This window comes from Balaenoptera acutorostrata, chromosome 18 (genome assembly GCF_949987535.1).
Source record: "Balaenoptera acutorostrata chromosome 18, mBalAcu1.1, whole genome shotgun sequence".
In the NCBI taxonomy this organism is placed as follows: Eukaryota; Metazoa; Chordata; class Mammalia; order Artiodactyla; family Balaenopteridae; genus Balaenoptera; species Balaenoptera acutorostrata.
This window is the reverse complement of record NC_080081.1, coordinates 59445550-59464569: the sequence shown is the minus strand read 5'-3', so window position 1 is coordinate 59464569 and position 19020 is coordinate 59445550. Positions and strand designations below refer to the sequence as shown.

At 40.6% G+C, this 19020-nt stretch overlaps 1 protein-coding gene across 2 annotated transcripts in view; it reads right to left on the bottom strand.

The window, feature by feature from the left end:
• Positions 1-697: 697 nt before the first annotated feature.
• COG3 (component of oligomeric golgi complex 3) overlaps positions 698-19020 on the bottom strand; it is a 59373-nt gene continuing 41050 nt past the window's right edge. For both annotated transcript variants that reach the window (XM_007186825.3, XM_057532510.1), the window contains 4 exons: positions 13717-13792; positions 8744-8871; positions 7828-7926; positions 698-2664 (listed from right to left, as the gene is read on the bottom strand). In XM_007186825.3, the coding sequence (XP_007186887.2) occupies positions 2635-2664; positions 7828-7926; positions 8744-8871; positions 13717-13792 (333 nt within the window). In that variant the 3' untranslated portion in view covers positions 698-2634. The remainder of the gene's footprint in view (positions 2665-7827; positions 7927-8743; positions 8872-13716; positions 13793-19020) is intronic.

Below are 19020 nucleotides of genomic sequence, written 5' to 3'. Positions count from 1 at the left end.
ACCAAGTTTCCGGCAGCTGTCTCCTTTCTCTGGGGGTTGGGTGCTGAGGAAGAGCAGACAGACAAGGTAGTGGAGGAACCAGCACCGGAAGAAAAGCATGCCAGAAAGGAATCGATGAAGTTCCTCTTTTCTGAAAAGTAACCTTCTCTCCACCAACACACCCCCAGTTCCTTTAATAAATGGACCCCTTTTAAAAACTAAGGTTGACTATTCTTTCTTCCCTGTAAGGTAACAGCAGAAGAGAATTTAAAGATATGGGGTTCTGAAAATACAAATTTGTTTTTATTGTGACTTCAGTAACACTAAATTTCAGCACAACTATTTGTGCTGACAGTACTCAGGAAACTGGCAGTTTTGCAAATAAAGAAAAATTATCTGTCACCTAATGAAGCATTAAGATGCTTCAAAATGTCTTTCCACAATAATCATCTTGCCAAAAGAATCCACACAATACAAGTAAAACCGGGAAAATCGGAATAACGTTGGTGGAGGGTAACACCGTCAATATCCTGCTTGTGACACATGTTATTGTTCTGCAAGATGACACCACTGGGAGAAATCGGGTAAAGGTACACAGGATCGCTCTGTATTATTTCTCACAACTGCATGTGAATCTACAAGCTATCTTAATAAAAATTTCAATTAAAAAAAAATTTTAAAGAATCCACACACATAACAGACCCATGAGGACAAAAAGTAGGAAGCAAAAATCTTTATTTTTAAAAAAATTCACATTTATTAAAAACAGCAAATTCTAGCCAAATAATATAAAGCATTTTAAATTAATTATTTGAAAGTATGTACACTCTTTGTATAAGTAAACACTTGAAACTGTACAGATTTAAACAGTCATTTAGCAAACAAGTTGGATCACTATCACCTACTCAGCACTTTTGTAAGGTGTTTGGTTCAGAAATAAAAGACTCAAAACACAAGAACGAGTGCCATCAAATATTTTTATCCTTAAGAACACACTCTGCTCTGTACATCAAATTAAATCAGTCAAGTATTGTACAATAATCATGCCCTCATTTCTTTGGAAAGGCTATTTAAAAATCAAATGTACATATAATATACAAAACTGGATTGTACAGTTTATTTCATTAAACACATGTTTAAAATAGTAAGTGGAAGTAAATATAATCTTCCTAATTCATTCATTTCCTGCTGAAGAATGAATATGGACCCTCTTTACCTTCTACCTTCCCAAAATATAGAGTATTAAGCTCTATCAAGCAACATCCATCACCAAGTTAAACTGAGCTGAAAAACAAGTGACCTGTTTAAAATGACAGACATCAGGATATGTAACCTATCTACACATGGCGGGAGTCTGCTTGAAGTGGATGAGAAATGCTACAGTCTCACAGAATGAGGTCTGCTGGTTACATTCCAGAACCTCTGTCAGCATTCTATCTCTAAATTAGTGTCTGAATAACTCAAACTTCATTGTGAACCAAAGAGCAGGTTACATTTACTATAACATCAGAGGCAAAACCAATCCAATCAGGAAACAGATATTTGTAGGAAAACTCAGAGATGCGCATAATTTTTTTGATGATCCCTGCTATCGTGTGGCTCATTTTAAGGGATGGGTGGCCTTCGTCATCCTCGTCTCTGTGAGTGAAACGTATCCTGCTGTCGCAGGGTACAGATCCACAAGGCAGGCAGGCGGCACAGACACCACGAATGTACAGGACATGAAAGTGTTCACTTCTCAAAGAACTACGGAAACGGAAGGCAGTGTGCAGAAAGCTGGTAACCCTAACCTTCGTGCACGAGACACACTATTCATCAGGCTTCCTCTCCTCCTTTATGTGCCAGATTGAAGACGCCCTAATTGGCACCTCCCCCTCACGGACACTGCCTATTGTATCATGAAGATTCTCATTAAAGATACGGCACGTATCTACCATGAGGACGCTGCAGCTACCTGCCTACTTTTGAACGCTCTGCACCTAAGCAATTCATGGAGTACAGATCCTGGGACCTTACACGAGGTCCTTGCATCTTGAAACTACCTCACATCAAACACACAGAAAGATAACACACTGAATTCCCAGGAAAGCAGAACACGTTCTCAGAAGCACCCAATCTATCCCAAACTAAACTTCAAAGTGATAGGAGAAACATTACATTAAATAGGGTGTAGAAATAACATTTCTGGAAGTAAAAAAATAGTCACTGTGGAATGCTCAGTGGTTAAAAGGATTGCAGTGTTTCACGCTTTAACAAACCTTTCTCTTAGAAGCTTTCTAATTAGCTGTATTACTGTAAAGTTCTTTGCACTATTTATTGTAACCTATTTTCATTGCACATTTTTCTTAAGAACCATTTCACTGCGTGCCCACCATAGCTTCCTCTTAAAACCTTACACTGCTTGTGACCATTTAAATGAGGCAGTAATCAGCGCTCATAGATTATAGCTTATCTTTGGCATTTTGATGTTTTCAAAACAGAAACACAAATCATGTCACACTTTGCTTCCACTTCATTCTGCGGTCAGCCCTGAGCAGCAGCCCTGTGGTTCTCGGGAAGCCCCTTGTACAATTCCCCTGTGTCCTGCAGGCCGTGGGACCTGGCAGCCGGCTCCTGCCGGACCGGCCATTTACACATACAGCCCGACGGGCCTGGTTATTTAGAAACTGACAGTAGGAGGTTCAGCTGAAAAGCAAAGAGAAAGGCCTTGTTAGTTCTGCTGTGGAATACCATACTCAAGATAAGTTGTTTAGATCCTCAAAAAAGAATGAGAGGAAATGTCTGATTTTTAAGAGACCAGTAAACACGGCTGTAAGGTACAAACTGGACCTGCGGTGCTGATTCCAGAAGCAGCCCCGGGCGCTGCACATCGGCGGGGCCTGTGGGGAGGTATCGCCGAACCTGGGCCCTCAATTCATTAAGAATCCAATCAGGAAGACAGAAAAGAACTACATACCAACACTAACGAGAGACAGAAATGGCTCTAAATAACCGACTTCACCTGCCTCTATGCAGAGTGCATTTCTCCGAGAGTTGTAAGTAAGCTGAATTCTTTAAATGACTGTTAACTGCACAAGAAAAGGCACGGCAGGTGAGCTTCACCTCATATGCTAACTCGAACCAGGAGCCCCCTGTCCCCTCTGTAAAGGAGCGCGAGACCCGGAGCCAGCCGCCAGCCCGGGGAAAACCAGAGAAATCGCCACTGCGACAGGAGAGGATGGCAGCCTGCGCTCTGCAAATCTGTCACCCTGGCCTGAAGAGACTTGCGGCTAGATGAGCCTGGCAGTGTGCCCTTCTATATGGTAGGGTTTTGGTAATCAAAATAATCACCCCCTAATCTCGTCTATAAATGTGTACTTTCAGTGAGAGGTACACAAAATCACCTCTGTGTTTTTCCTGCCCAAAATACAAAACCTGAATCTAATCATGAGGAAACAGACAACACCAAACATTCTACAAAATAACTGGCCCGACAAGGTCAAGGAAGCCCAAAAAGGCTGTGCAACTGCTCCAGGTTTAAAGAAACTAAAGGGATGTGACACCTGAAAGCAACACTTGGACTGGATCCTGGACTGGGGAAAACAATTTGAATACGGATGGGGGATTAGGTAATAGTATCAATGTTACATTTCCTGTTTTGATCATCGTGCAGCGTGTAGGGTAAGAGAATTCCTTGTTCTGGTTCCTACTCTATGAGCCTGTGGCCAAGTGACTCAGTCAGCAGTCAGTAAGATCAGCTGTTGTTATTAACTAGAAAATGTTAAGAGTTCTGAAAGAGGAACAAGGAACAGTGAGCATGATGGTCTCTATTAGTGTTTTTCTTTTCTTTTTTTTTTTTTAATTTTATTTCTGGCTGCCCTGGGTCTTCGTTGCTGCACATGGGCTTTCTCTAGTTGCGGTGAGTGGGGGCTACTTTTCATTGCGGTGCACGGGCTTCTCATTGTGGTGGCTTCTCTTGTTGTGGAACACAGGCTCTAGGCGTGTGGGCTTCAGTAGTTGTGGCACGCGGGCTCAGCAGTTGTGGCTTGTGGGCTCTAGAGCGCAGGCACAGTAGTTGTGGCGCACGGGCTTAGTTGCTCCGTGGCATGTGGGATCTTCCCGGACCAGGGCTTGAACCCGTGTGCCCTGCGTTGGCAGGCGGATTCTTAACCACTGCACCACCAGGGAAGTCCCTCTATTAGTGATTTTCAAACTGTCGGCTGCAAGCCATTGGTAGGTCATGAAAATAATTTAGTGGTTCATCAACAGGAGAAAGAAGAAAAGCAAAGCAACTGAGTTGCACATAGTGTGTGTGATTACTATAAAGCTTTTAAGTTACAGACACACGTACACACACTAAACCACATATCTCACTGGCAGGAGTCAAGTGGGAGCCCAGTAACTCTGCATGTTCTCAGCCAGACCCCTGCCTCTCGTCCATCAGAGCTGCTCTCCTCACACCTTTATCCATGTTTACGTCACCCACCACAGGAAGCCCAGGCCTCCCAAGTCATTCCTCTACTACCTCAAGGCTCTTTTCCCACCTCAAGGCCCACCCCGCTGGAGTCCTGAAGCCCTGCCCCCCACCCCTTTGCCAGGACAAGCTTCCCCTGCAGCCTTCTCAAGTGGTGCGTGTTTCTCATCCACATGCCTGGAACCACTGGGCCTGGAGGCGGGGTCAGAGTCCCCTCTGTTCCTCACTGTCATTTCCAGACCATTCTCCTTCCCTCTCCCAGCACCTTCCCCCAGCTTTGGTTTTCATCATAGCAGACCATGCCCCACTTCACTCCTCCATCTACGACCCCTCTGCCATCACCCAGCCCTGCACCTCCTGCAGGTCTCAGAGCACTGTCACTCTTTCCTAAAACTACTCCTGCAGGACTTCTTGGTGGTTTCAACATCCAGATAGCTAACCTTCCAGGGTCCGCCTCGGCTCCTCTCCTCCAATGACCTCATCTTCCACCAACCACGTCAGCTGCTCAGGCCACAGGCACATCCCAGCCCCGTCATCACCTCTAACTGCAACCCCTCCACAATCCCATCGTCAAGCAGCTCACTCTTTGATCGCCGCAACCCATCTTCCCAGCTCATTTCCCTCTCACATTCCAACGCCAATGACCGTTCGACTCCACCAGGATCTGGAACCCACGGTTCCTCCTGCCTTCTCACTCCCTTCCCTCAGCCCCCTCCTGCTCCTCGTCTGCTTGAGTTCCACGGCAATCACGACAGTCACTCCCCTCTTTTAACTCTCCTGCCCTCACCCGCCCCTGCCTTGTCCCTCCTGGCAAAAGCACAGCCCTGACACAACCCTCCAGCAACTCCACGTCTACACTCATGCAACTGACGATGACTGGAGAAAAAAAACATGAGACAACTATGCTGAATGCTTTTTCTTGGACTCATAACCAACCACCGAACTCAACAGAACCTTCCTCCGGAATCTTTAGCACCTCCTCACTCTCAGTGGTGACCCTGCTTCCTGTTCCCCTCACAAAGGTAAAGCAGTCAGAGGAGAGCTTCCGTGAGCTCCCATCACGCGTGCCAGCTCCCTGCACGTGCGCCCACACGCTCGGCCTTCTCTCCTCTCTCCACGCTGAACCCTGCCGGCCCCTGACAAAGGCCCCACTCTCCAGCTGCCCCTGAGATCACATCCCCCCTTCTCTTCTCAAGGACATTTTCCCAGCAGCAATTTTTCCCTCTCTTTAGATCTTCCCCACAAATATACAAACATACATTTCCCCTATCTTTAAAAAAAAAAGAAGGAAGGATAATCCAATAACAAATAAAAATAGCTACCTAAAAGGGGAGAGAGGGAAAAGGCTGGAGGGACTGGAAAGGGAAGCAAGACTTCTCCAAATGTACCTTGTTCCATAAATCTGACTTGGGAATCATGTAAACATTTTACATAATTAAAAACAAAATTAAATCAAAATGAGGGGAAAATCTCTAAATATTGAAAATAAACTAACTACATGCCAAGTTAGTGGTATAATCACATAGAATATAATTGCTTCAAATGACTTATAAAAAAGTATCCTCGGGCTTCCCTGGTGGCGCAGTGGTTGAGAGTCTGCCTGCCAATGCAGGGGACACGGGTTCGAGCCCTGGTCTGGGAAGATCCCACATGCCGTGGAGCAACTAGGCCCGTGAGCCACAATTACTGGGCCTGCGCATCTGGAACCTGTGCTCCGCAACAAGAGAGGCCGCGATGGTGAGAGGCCCGCGCACCGCGATGAGGAGTGGCCCCCACTTGCCACAACTAGAGAAAGCCCTCGCACAGAAACGAAGACCCAACACAGCCATAAATAAATAAATAAATAAATATTTAAAAAAAAAAAAAAAAAAAAGTATCCTCACTGGGGCTTCCCTGGTGGCGCAGTGGTTGAGAATCCACCTGCCAATGCGGGAGACACAGGTTCGAGCCCTCGTCCGGGAATATCCCACATGCCGCGGAGCACCTAAGCCTGTGCGCTACAACTACTGAGACTGTGCTCTAGAGCCCGCAAGCCACAACTACTGAGCTCACGCACCACAACTACTGAAGCCCATGCTCCTAGAGCCCGTGCTCCGCAACAAGAGAAGCCACCGCAATGAGAAGCCTGCGCACCGCAATGAAGAGTAGCCCCCGCTCGCCACAACTAGAGAAAGCCCACGCGCAGCAATGAAGACGCAACGCAGCCAAAAATAAATTAATTAATTAATTATTTTTTTAAGAAAAGTATCCTGACTGTCCACAACCCTAGTACTACAGAGAAATCATTTTAAAATATGACCCATAGAGCCATACAAAGAAATTCATACAGCCGTAAGAAAGAATGAAGTTCTGATACAAGCCACAACATGAATGAACCTTAAAAACATTATGCTGAGAGGAAGAAGCCAGTCATGAAAGGCCATGTATTGTACGATTCCATTTAATGCACTGTCCAGAATAGGCAAATCCACAGAGACAAAGGTAGATTAGTAGAAGAGGGGGGAATGAAGAATCTGCTAACAGGTAGGGGTTTCTTTGTTGGGGGGATGAAAGTGTTCTGAAATTAGATAGTGGTGACGGTTCCAGGACTTACTGAATATACTAAAAACCACTGAACTGCCTACTTTAAAAGGGTGAATTTTATGGTATCTGAATTATATCTCAATTTAAAAATGACCCCATTTCTTCTCCAGCTACCACCCCATCTTTTCTCTCCCCGTGAAGTAAAACTCCTCAAAAGACTTACCACACGCACTGCCTCCAGTCTCTCTCCCCGCGGGCTCCACCCACAGCAATCGGGCTCTCACTAACCTTACCACTCTCCCCCAGTCTCTCTCTCTAGTCCTTACCCTACTAAACTCCTCAACTAAACTTAAAACCAGAAATAAAATACCCTCCATAGCACCAACCTACTTCTACTCAATAAAAGCCTGCTGACTGAACTGAATAAATGAATGATAATAAACACAGACTGAGCTCTCTATTTAGTTTTTTTAATTTAGGAAGAAGAGAGAAAACAGAAACACTTCTAACATCTATTCTAATTCCTAAAACACTTTTTTTTCATCTAAAACATGGGCCTCCTATCATACATACTGCAAACAAAATTATTCAGCAATCTCAATACCACTATTTGAGTCTTCCACAAACAGTTCATTCATCTTAAACAGAGCAACCTTCAATACCAGAAAGCACTGAAAAGCAACTGAAAATTCTAATGCCATCACTAAATATGTGAGAGAGCAATTCAAAGCTTGAACTCTTGCTCATCAGAATAAAACAACGTACAATTTTTAAAATTACAACTAAAACACAGTTACTCAAAGACATTATCTACTCAAGTAAAAGAACTAAAAGGTTATGAAAGTAACAAGGATCTTCAGACTCTTGATTACCTGTTCCATAGAAGGACAAGCAATGATCTGGATATCTTCAGGGCTGAACTCTTCCTTTAACAAGACATGGAACTTCTGGAAGACTTGCTGAATATTATTCTTAGAAAGAAGAAGAGGCAATCATATTACATGAGTCACTGAAAACATATTCAGTCTTCTTAAACATGAAGAACTAAGAAAGTTAAATCTTACTATTTGCCAAAACAAGTGGAGGAAATGTATCTTCTAGGGCATTACCAAAGACGTTCAATTTGCATTAATATTTCACATGCAAGCACTACCTGTCTAAGACTTATCAGATAATACTTACTGGAAAAACTAAACTCTAGCAAGCCTTGTCCCCCGCAGAAAATAGTAACAGTCTTCTGCGGCAATTTCTTCCACAGAAGATAATAAAGTTCCCAAACACATAAAATGCACTTTAAAAATCAACCAACGCCTTGGGTAAAGATGTGAGCTCAACACAGAGCTGGAAGCTATGAGTACTAAATTTGCTCTGACATTTAATCCCTCCATGGCCGCTGCAAGCCATTTATTTCCGCTACTCACCAGTAAAATGGGACATAATTCCTGAAATGCTGTTCTTTCACAAGTGCTGGGCCCCACCTCATGTGAGGGTCTGATTACTTATTTATTCATTTACTAATTTCTACTTTTAGGTAGAAATTACCCTTGTGCCACAGGTAACCATAAGGAAATTAAGACAAAATGAGGGCTGGGGGTGAGGTCGGGGAGATATAATCAGACAGATGCACGCTTTGTTAAGTCTTTCAAGAATCACAGTGCTTTTTAAGTCAACTGTACTAGAATAGTAGACCAACATTTCAAAACGTTTACAGGAAGAGGAAAATGGTACACAAGGCAAGAATACTCCAAGAGACCGGCCAACATTCAAAGAGATGATCATGATACTCACCCTAACTGGTTTAAACAGGATGAACTCAGTATCTTTATTGGATAGGTACAATGACATACTTCTCAATGTCAGCGGCAGCTTTGCTTTTATTGTCTTGTAGGCACTTGTCACAAGGTCACTGACTTTTGCTGGAAAGAAATTAACCTCCTTAGTATCAAAACTAAAAATAGAAGAAACATTTCTATTTTAATTCAGAGGGGAATAAAAGGAGAGAAAAATAGCAAAAGAAGACTCTTTACTTCCCCAAAGAATTTCTTTCACTTTTCTTATTTATTTATCAAGTTTAATCACAAGCCCTATAAACAGTCATTAAGTATCTACTGTATACAAAATTCTAACCGAACGGGCTAAACAGCAAAAGAACCCCCCAACCCCCCACCCCACCCCACCCCCACCCGCCACCCCAGCATGGCTCAGGACATTCATAGGGATAGTAGTATGGTGCCTTCGGAATTTGCAGATAAGACGTAAGGTAAAATAAAAGGTCATTTGCAGAGAAGCGCTAGTAAGAGTTACTTCATAATGAATGAGCTTATTCATTTGTAGAACTGACTCACAGTAAGAGATGCTCTCTGTCTTATGAGATCATTCAGAAAATACCCACACATATTTAATGGGAACTAAAAATCCATTTGTTACGTTCTTATAGTGTATTATCAGAAAAGGAAAAGAATTCCAGAAAATTGTAACTGAAATAATTAGTAGCCCAGGTGTAGTGTCTGAAAAGAAGTACAAATGGAAAAGAAGAGTCATCATCTTTATGAAGTATTTAAAAGAGGAAATTACCTAGAAAGCTATAAAAGAAAAGACTGATTAATAATTTCAAAGATGCTTGACCTCACTCATAATTAAAGAAACGAATATTAAAACAACTGAAATATTTCATATTGGTAAAAATTACCAAGGTTGTGAATATCCACATTTGGCAGGGCTGTGGGGAAACAGGCACCCTCATCCACTCTTGACGGGAGTATAAACTGTTCAACCTCTTGGAAGGGATATTAGGCAATGTCTAGCAAAACTGAAAATACACAAACTCTTTCACTTAACATTTCTACTGCTAGAAATCTGCCTTATGGACATATTTACAAAATACCAAGATATGTGTGTTTATTAAAGAGTGTAAGGAAAAACAAACTAAAAATAATTCAAATATCTATTAATAGAATTATTAAGGAAATTATGCTTTAGTGATATATTCTACACATCCATTAAATAGAATGGGTAGAGCTGGATATGCTGGTATAGAAAGGGCTCCAAGATATAGAATATGTGGTTAAAAAACAAAAATAAAAGTAAGGGATATTTTGTAAGCAGATAGGGGTAAGAGGCCCCCGAAGAAGGAGAACCAGGACTGGCTTTCTTAACGTAAGAGAAGCCATTTTGGCCTAAACCATTTTGTGATCTCAGCCTGGCCACAATGCTTGTCCTTGAACAGGTCTCAGTAATTGATGACCTTAAGGGAAGTGAGGGAATGCAGGAACACAGGAAAAGCAATAAGAAACAATAGGTCGGTAATGAAGCAGCCCTAGTTCCTCCTCAAGGGATACAGAGAACAATCTGATACACGGCTTTGAGTTCTGCAGGAACTAAGGCCCCCATTCGGGTGGAGGATGGAATGATGCTGTTGACCCCCGTGACTTCAATCAACTAAAGCTTGGATTCTGTCAACCACTGTCCCAGTTCAGTGCTGAATTCTCCTCTCTTCAAGCCCCTTCACGAATACATGTACCCTTAGCTTAAATTTCCCCAATTTTGCCATTTGGAGAGACAATGCTTTGGGAAAGACCCCCAGTGTTCTCCTTCCTTGCTGCAAGTAATAAATCCTTCCTTCTCCCACTCTTTGCCTTGGTTGTGTCTTTTGGCTCAATACCCACCAAGAGGCAAACCTGTTTTTTCAGGTAACAATAGTATAATCTTATTTGTATAACACGTCTCAAGTCCATATATGCTAGAATACACATAATTTTGGGAAAGCAGCCATTAATAGTGGTTACCTTTGAGAGAACTAGTTTAGAGGTGGAGAATAGAATTCTCATTTTATACCTTTCCACAGTTCAAATTTTATACCATGTTAAAAAAAATTTTTTAATTGAGGAGGGTTGTATAAGAGCAGGGTGAGAAAGTGCCAATGCTCTCAAGAAGAAAGAACAAACAATCCAAGAATTCCTTATTTTTCATAAACAGATGAAAGCTCCTTTAAGACAATTAATTCCATAGGCTCTGGTCCTATGGTCACTAACACACTTCAGGGATCACTGGTCAGTCTTCAGAGCCCAGTTTTATGTGGAGCCTTGTAAATAAAGTATCCTAATTCTTAAAAAGGTATATTTTCCAGAGTAATTAACAAATTGGCATCCTAACTATAACTCAATCTCGTGAGTTTAGCATGGAATGACCCCAAGAAGGTGATCAAGTCTGCATGAACCACTAACCCTGGGTTCTAGGGGCCCAAGATAAGTTTCTAGACTGTCCCTGGTACTCCCACCCCAAAGACTTAAAAATCTTTGACATTTAAGTGTGGGCTTCTCATATTACAGATCAAGAAAAAGCAACTCCATAGCTCCTTGAGGCTAAATGAGACGGAAGATACAACAACTAGGTAAACTGAAGTGTCACTGCTCCATTTGCCAGGATCTCCTCACTTAGAAAGAAACAAAATGTTTTAAATGACAAAACAGCAAGCCCTATTTCATCTAGTCCTTCTGTCGGTTTCCTTTCATCTACTCCTGCTTTACTAATGACAATTCTAGTAATACTTAAGAGCACAATACACCTAACACTGGGAGATCTATTAGGACTCCACTTGAGAAAATGACAGCGCCTATTTTGAGCAAAAGAGAATCTTCCCAAAGGGGAAAGAAAATACATTAATTATGCATCAAGCCCCTAGGCTTAGCTGTACTAACTATACTTATGACAATTTGGTGGTTTCTACCTATTTTAAGAAAGATTTATTGCACCCAAGAGTTTCATTTACATTAACGTTCAAAATAAAATCAGGTCCTATTTCTAAATAAGCTCTGTAAATGACAAACCTTGAGCCAATAGCCCAATTAATCCAAAGATGATCAGAATTCCTTCTAGAATCAGTGCTGAGTTACAGCCTGACAAGCCTGCTCCTGACCCTGAGGGGTCAGAACAAGTGGTTACCACCAGGCTCACTATGGTTAGAGTTTCCAGTATTGTCAGTAAAAGACTCTGGTTTTCTGTCTCTTGACAGAATACACTACTGCATGAAGGATGCTCTCGGTCCTTTAGTAAGATGGCGAAGATTTCAATCTCATATACAAAACAAAGGTTTAAAATAATAAAGCCAGTATAACATTCACTGTCTCCATCACAGTAAACAAAATAAAGCAAATCAATGCAAACCTATATTGACATCATCGAAGTTCACATGACAAATTTTTGAAATAAAATCCTGCCTTCCATTCAAATACCAGTGATAATTCTCTACGCTTACAAATCTTCCTAGGAGATACATAGCTACTCTTACAACTTCTCTGTTCTACTTCAACTTCAAATTAACCTGAGGCACTAATAAAAATAACTGAAAATTTTAGAATGGCCTCAATTCTTTTTCCCAAAAGAAATAAATACCTGACAGATGCACTCTTTCATTATGGGAAACCAATCATGTTAAAAACATAATTCCAGGCTTCCCTGGTGGCGCAGTGGTTGAGAATCTGCCTGCTAATGCAGGGGACACGGGTTCGAGCCCTGGTCTGGGAAGATCCCACATGCCACGGAGCACCTGGGCCCGTGAGCCACAACTACTGAGCCTGCGCATCTGGAGCCTGTGCCCCGCAACGGGAGGGGCCGCGATAGTGAAAGGCCCGCGCACCGCGATGAAGAGCGGTCCCCGCACCGCGATGAAGAGTGGCCCCCACTTGCCGCAACTAGAGAAAGCCCTCGCACGAACCGAAGACCCAACACAGCCAAAAATAAATAAATAAATAAATAAAGTAGCTATAAAATTTAAAAAAAGAAAAAAAAATATAGTAGAAAAATATTTAAAAAAAAAAAAAACATAATTCCAGTTTTGGGTGCCTGTAGACAGTCAATTTTTTATGGATGCTAAACCAGAATCATTCTTTGGATCTCTCTCATTATGAGCAAAAAGCTTCCTACCAACTTGGACACAGCTCACCCATAATTAAAACACTTGATTCTTTCGGCATCTTGCCCTTCTTAGTTTCAAAGGATCTCTATCACAATATGGGCCAGGGAATGGCCAGAAGTATCAATCTAACAAAATGATTTATTCTGGTTTAATGACAACCTAAAATGTCACAACATGGACCAAAAATAACCCACAAAACTAGTCATGATTTTCAATGTCTAATGTTAAAGAGGGAAAAAAACACCTTCTAGCACAAAAAAATTTACATTTAGGAAAGAGTTTAAGACTGGAAACATCTCCAGCACTTCTGCCAATCAGTGATGGAGCCTGCCAACTCCTAAATGACACCACATTCTTATAATTTTTTTCAAACACTCTAAAACATTAAAGAGGATGCAACTTGCTTAAAATGTAATAATGTCCCACATTTCTTCATATAATACTTGGAAACAGTAGCATTCTCTCCATTAATTTCATACTATCAAACACAGTATTTTCACTCTAAGACAATGAAAATCAAGTGTACAGAAACCACCGCACTCAAAGCATTTCCATCTAAGCCATGTTTTATTTTTAACTGGGTGTGTGTGTATGTATATGTATGTATTTATGTATGTATGTGTGTGTGTGTATATATATATTTTTAATTCTTCCTTTCTTGTGATGCTTGTTGAAATGCAAGTCGTGTTGGCTCAATTAAGACCTGTCAGCTCCAAAATGAATCTTGCATTAACCTAAACCACAGCAGGAGTAGGAAACCAACTTCAAGCTGTCGGAGCAGGACTATATAAATGCAAATTAACTGACATCCTAAAAAAGGAAATCCCAAACAGTAAAATGTGGGTACCTGGTTGAGCCCAAGGCTGCTGAGAGAGAGTATACTTGGGTCCTCCCTGACTGGCCATTGTGTTTAGTGCTGAAACCTAGTAGCGGAGACAAAAAGAAAAAAGTTTCATTTCACTGATGACAAATTAAACTAGTACTGCTCTCAAAAGATACACCATTTGAACGTATGAAAGCATAATGATAATCAAATGTGCAGCCCTAAAAGAAAATGCATCATACCTCATAGTCCTTTACAAGCAATAAAATATTTTAGCAAAACTTCTTCTGTGATTTCAAGGCATACACTGTTTTGCAAAAAGAAAACCATACCAATGTCCTGAGGCATTCAGCCTGAAACATTTCAGGGTAGGAAGACAAAAATGAAGACCGAGAGAAACGTCAACACAAAACAGGCCTCTCTTTCAGTGGACTGTTAGGTTAACATTAAATTACTATCGTATGTTATTAGAAAAATGTCACAGCAGTTGGACAAAATCTCCTTTATATACCTAGAGGGTCCTTTTCTTTGTTACAGACAGAGAGAATGCTATTAAAAAAAAAAAAAAAAGATTTTCAGATAGCATCAAAAAGCACATTTGACTAGCCAGTGTTCTAGGTACAAGAATTGGATGCCCACCCTCTATTCACCTCTCTTTTCATTTCTCAGCATCAGTACAGAGAAGCAAAACCATACATTTAGCTTTCAGACAATAATGTTCTTAAGATGGCAAATTACGGTACGGCTAGGCTGTAGCTAGGGAGGGTGAAGGACAGAAATGCACAAAACATCTGTAAAAAATGGACTGCTACGTGCCAACGGTCCGGACCATAACCTTGGCCTCAGCAGATAGTCTCATTAGAAAAACCTGAACACCAACTTTTTAGATTTCTCATAAAGAAGGCCACACAAATATTTAGGCAGAGGTTGGGCACAGATAGGATATAATGTTAACTCAGGCCTCTCCGGCCCTCTCTCTATTTCTACCAAGTTCATATTCCTGGACCACTCTAGGTCTTTGCTCATGTTGCCATGTATATAAAATCACCCCTTTCCACTGTCACTCAATTCCTCTCTATGTCTTTATTTTTTATTGTGAGATGCAGCTTTTAAAAGTGAGTCATACATACAATTATAGGTTAGACAATGCTAAAGAAAAACATGTTCATGTTTAGTATATATTATCCCAAATATTTCCCAACGTAAATATATAAACATACTAATGTGTCTACATTTACAAAAGTAGGAACACAGTGCCCGGAAAACTTTTTTCTCCACTTAAATCTAAATCCTAGACATTTTTCTATATCTAACTGGTATGCTTTAATAGTAATGGCTACCTGTTATGCCACTGATTGTTCCAGAATTTAACCAATTTCATAACGACATATATTGTATATAACTATTTTTATACTAAAAGCAAATACAAACTTGTATACTCATCTCTATTTACTACCTAGATAATATACTTATCTTTAAGTTAAACCTCAAGAAGCATTTTCTTCAAAAGTCTTCCCCGGGCTTCCCTGGTGGCGCAGTGGTTGAGAATCTGCCTGCTAATGCAGGGGACACGGGTTCGAGCCCCGGTCTGGGAAGATCCCACATGCCACGGAGCAGCTGGGCCCGTGAGCCACAACTACTGAGCCTGCGCGTCTGGAGCCTGTGCCCCGCAACGGGAGGGGCCGCGATAGTGAAAGGCCCGCGCACCGCGATGAAGAGTGGCCCCCACTTGCCGCAACTAGAGAAAGCCCTCGCACGAACCGAAGACCCAACACAGCCATAAATAAATAAATAAAGTAGCTATTAAAAAAAAAAAAGTGTCTTATTTAAAAAAAAAAAAAAAAAAAAGTCTTCCCCAATTAGCCCTATCTTTTTTAAACCCTACAGGATGAAGACAGACCCATTGTCTCATAATGACATTGCTGTATATACACCTTAATGTTTACATATTTTCCATCTTGATTTCCCATTAGGTTATAACTCCTTGTGAACAGAAATTAAATTTACAGGTCAAATTCTATTACACACTCTATGCCGAGGAAAAAAAATTAATTTATAGTGTTGCTGAGGAAATTATGTTCCCTTCAGAGGGAACATTAAGAATAAACTTGCAATGCTTTAGCAAACTGCTTGAGAGGAATACAAGTCTGAGTTTTTAGCATAAACTGGTCCCACCAGGGGAAACACTTTTAGCTTCGCTATAAACATGAAATTATACTTCCTTTAAAATGCTTTCATTCAGATTTTTTGCAAAAGCAAAATCTTCACTTCAAATTTGTCACATTTTACTATAAAATAACACTTCTTCAAGCACTGACAAAGTATGTTTATATATATAATCATCTTTTGGTCCTCATAATAACCTTAAGTAGGGAGGAGGGATGCAATAGCTATCTCCACTGTAGAGATTAGAAACTGAGGCTTGGAGAAGCTAAGTGACCACTACCACCCCAGTCAGGAGGTGCAGAAGGAGGTCCAGAGCTCAGCTCTCCTGCCTCGAAATGCTATGCTCTTTCTACTACACCCATGACTATTCCAAGCCCTACTTAAGAGTTTGTTTCAAGCAATATTCAGTACAATAAAATTCTAGGACATAAAAAAAAGTATCGACAGTTTTTTAGTTTTAGAAAATAACTGACCCAAATGTTTTGATATGAACCGCCACCCCCAACACTTAGAGAACAGTATTACACTCCCTAGGGCCATTCAAATACTGAGAGGAAAGGTTATTTCTCAAGGAGCAAGAAACAAGGCCATAGTTCTTCTAGAAGCAGTTTCTTGTTCTCAAGAAATTTCATTATTTTATAAAATAAAATTTTATAATTTTATTGTTCTCAAGAAATTTCATTAACTGTACCAAAAAATCAGGAAGGATGTTTACACCAGACAGATTAAAATGCTGTAGAAATGTTTATCTCATGTATACAGGTCACACTGCAAAACTTTAGTTTCTTAGTCTGTGAAATGGAGATGTTTACTTACTCCAGGTACCAGGCATGTAATGAGAATTAATGAAAACAAAGCATCTCAAAAAAGAGAGCCCAAGGAAGGAGCTACATAAACAAAAAAGCCAATTTACAACAGGTGAAAGGGGACCAGAATCACACCTGGAGTCTTCAGGCTCAAAAAACAAGTCTTCTGACAACCTAAGAACGTTCTCTATACACTCTCACAGCTTGTTTTATTAGGCAAACCTATATATATTTTAAAAATCAGTCCAAACTTAGAAACAAGCTGAGGACATTTTGTTGATGAAGCTTACATCCAAATAGTAAATACTGAGACCTACAAGCATACATCCAAATGAAAGATGAAATACTGTTTCCTTTCTGCATCTATGGATACTGCTTTTCTTGTGATCATTTATCAAGGTACAAGAACTGGCTGCCTTACAATGCCAATTATAATAAAAGGGGTATAAGATTCTGCACTTGCACAAATACCTTTAAAGAAAATTATTTTAAGGTTTTAAAATCATTTACTCTGTCTCTGCTATTCAGAATACTAGTAACATTGACCCGGTGAAACGTGAAAAACGTTTGGTCCACAAACTCTAAGAAACAATGTCTTAAATGATCATGTATATCTGTACGAACTCTAGTGCTTACAATGCATGTGTGCGTGCTTGTGCGTGTGTGTGCATATGTATCTTTACCTCTGACCCACTCTATGCCAACAGGACAGGGGAAGAAACCTAAATTTGGAATAAGATAACATAAGAGGGATGCCGGGTCCTCTAAGCCGTAGTATCTACTAAAGAGTCTCACTGAACAGTGAGGAGCAGTGAGGGACCAGGGTTGTAAAGGGAAAAATGAGGCAACTGTGAATGATCCGAGTAAGGGCAACACAGAGTGAGCAGATAGAGGCGGGTGAGGGAGAACGGCTTCTCAGTGATGATCAGGGGCAGGGCCTTTCCCTCCCCAGTCCCATACTGAGAGGAGTATAAAAAAAGGTGCATGAACAGCTATACAGGGGTCCCTGCTATAGATGTGTAGTATGTCCATGGAGGGCCATTACGTAATTCAGACTTGGAATACATATTTTCTACATAAATCTCTAATTTTTAAAGAATGTTTGTAGTGCCCAGAATCTTCCAAATGCCCAGAGTTATACCAGATTTACCAAATTTATACTAAGGTCAACTAGGACAACTACCATCAGTGAACTTTCATTCTCTTGACTTCTAGGAAAACTGTGCTTTTCTAGAAAAAACCCTTTAATGGCAGATTTCATTATAACCAACTTGCTTATATCAGAAGAGTCGTTCTGCTGCTCTGTTATTGCAAAATATTCACTACAGTATTTCCCACCAGTATTAATGTGGGTGCTCTCCCAAAAATACTACAATCTACAAACTAGTTTTCCATGAGGACAATTTCAGTAAAAACTATGATGACTGGTTTGTAACTTACAAAATATCCATACTTGCACCATTATTTTTTTTAATCAAAAGCTTGGAGAAAACATTTACACCACCCTCCTTTTATATTTCTGTGGTGGGGAAAACACACACACACACATTCCAAATACTTGATGAACGGGCTAAAAGCCACTAAACAAGTAATATACCTCAATGATAAATAATAGTTTAACATTTCTATATTTGCTTTTTTGGTATCATTTCTTATTTTCAAAAACTATTATCTTCTGTCTTTATCACAGGATCCAGCAACAAGTTACCAATGTCTCCCCAGTTAAGACTTAGATAAGTAAATCTGAGAGAGAGGGCTGTCATATTTTTATTCTTTTTTAATGTCCTCTAACACAAGTCTGGACAGACAGTAGAGGCTTAATAAATGAAAGTTCACTTCAAGACTTCTTAAAGATCTTTATGAGGTAAGTCCTTAGTAACAACACTTAGGCTTTTTTAAAAAATTATTATGTTGGAACAGGAAAGTCAAAACTGCCATGATCTGATTTTTCCTTTGCTGGCATTTGCCAGTTGATGGATTCTAGCTAGGAGACAGAGAAATAGACAGATTATTATAAATCCATATATCTGGTAATTAACAATGCAACGATATAAAATCTTCAATTCTCAATTACCTACACAAAATGAAAGGGAAAAATAGCATGTAAACCAAAGAGGAAAATAAATCACCCATTTAAGTAACAGGAAACCCTGATAGACAGGACTGTGATTACTGCCATGCAGGTCCTCATCCAGGAAAAGTGAGAGTCCCGGACCACATGCAGATCCCTACCACGTGGATAAAGAGAACAGAGCTAAGCAGAGGTCTGCTATAACTAACTTTGCAATATTTGCACACTTTCTCTTAAAACTGCAAAACTCTGCAAGCATACCTAAAAGTCCAAACCAAAAAGCTT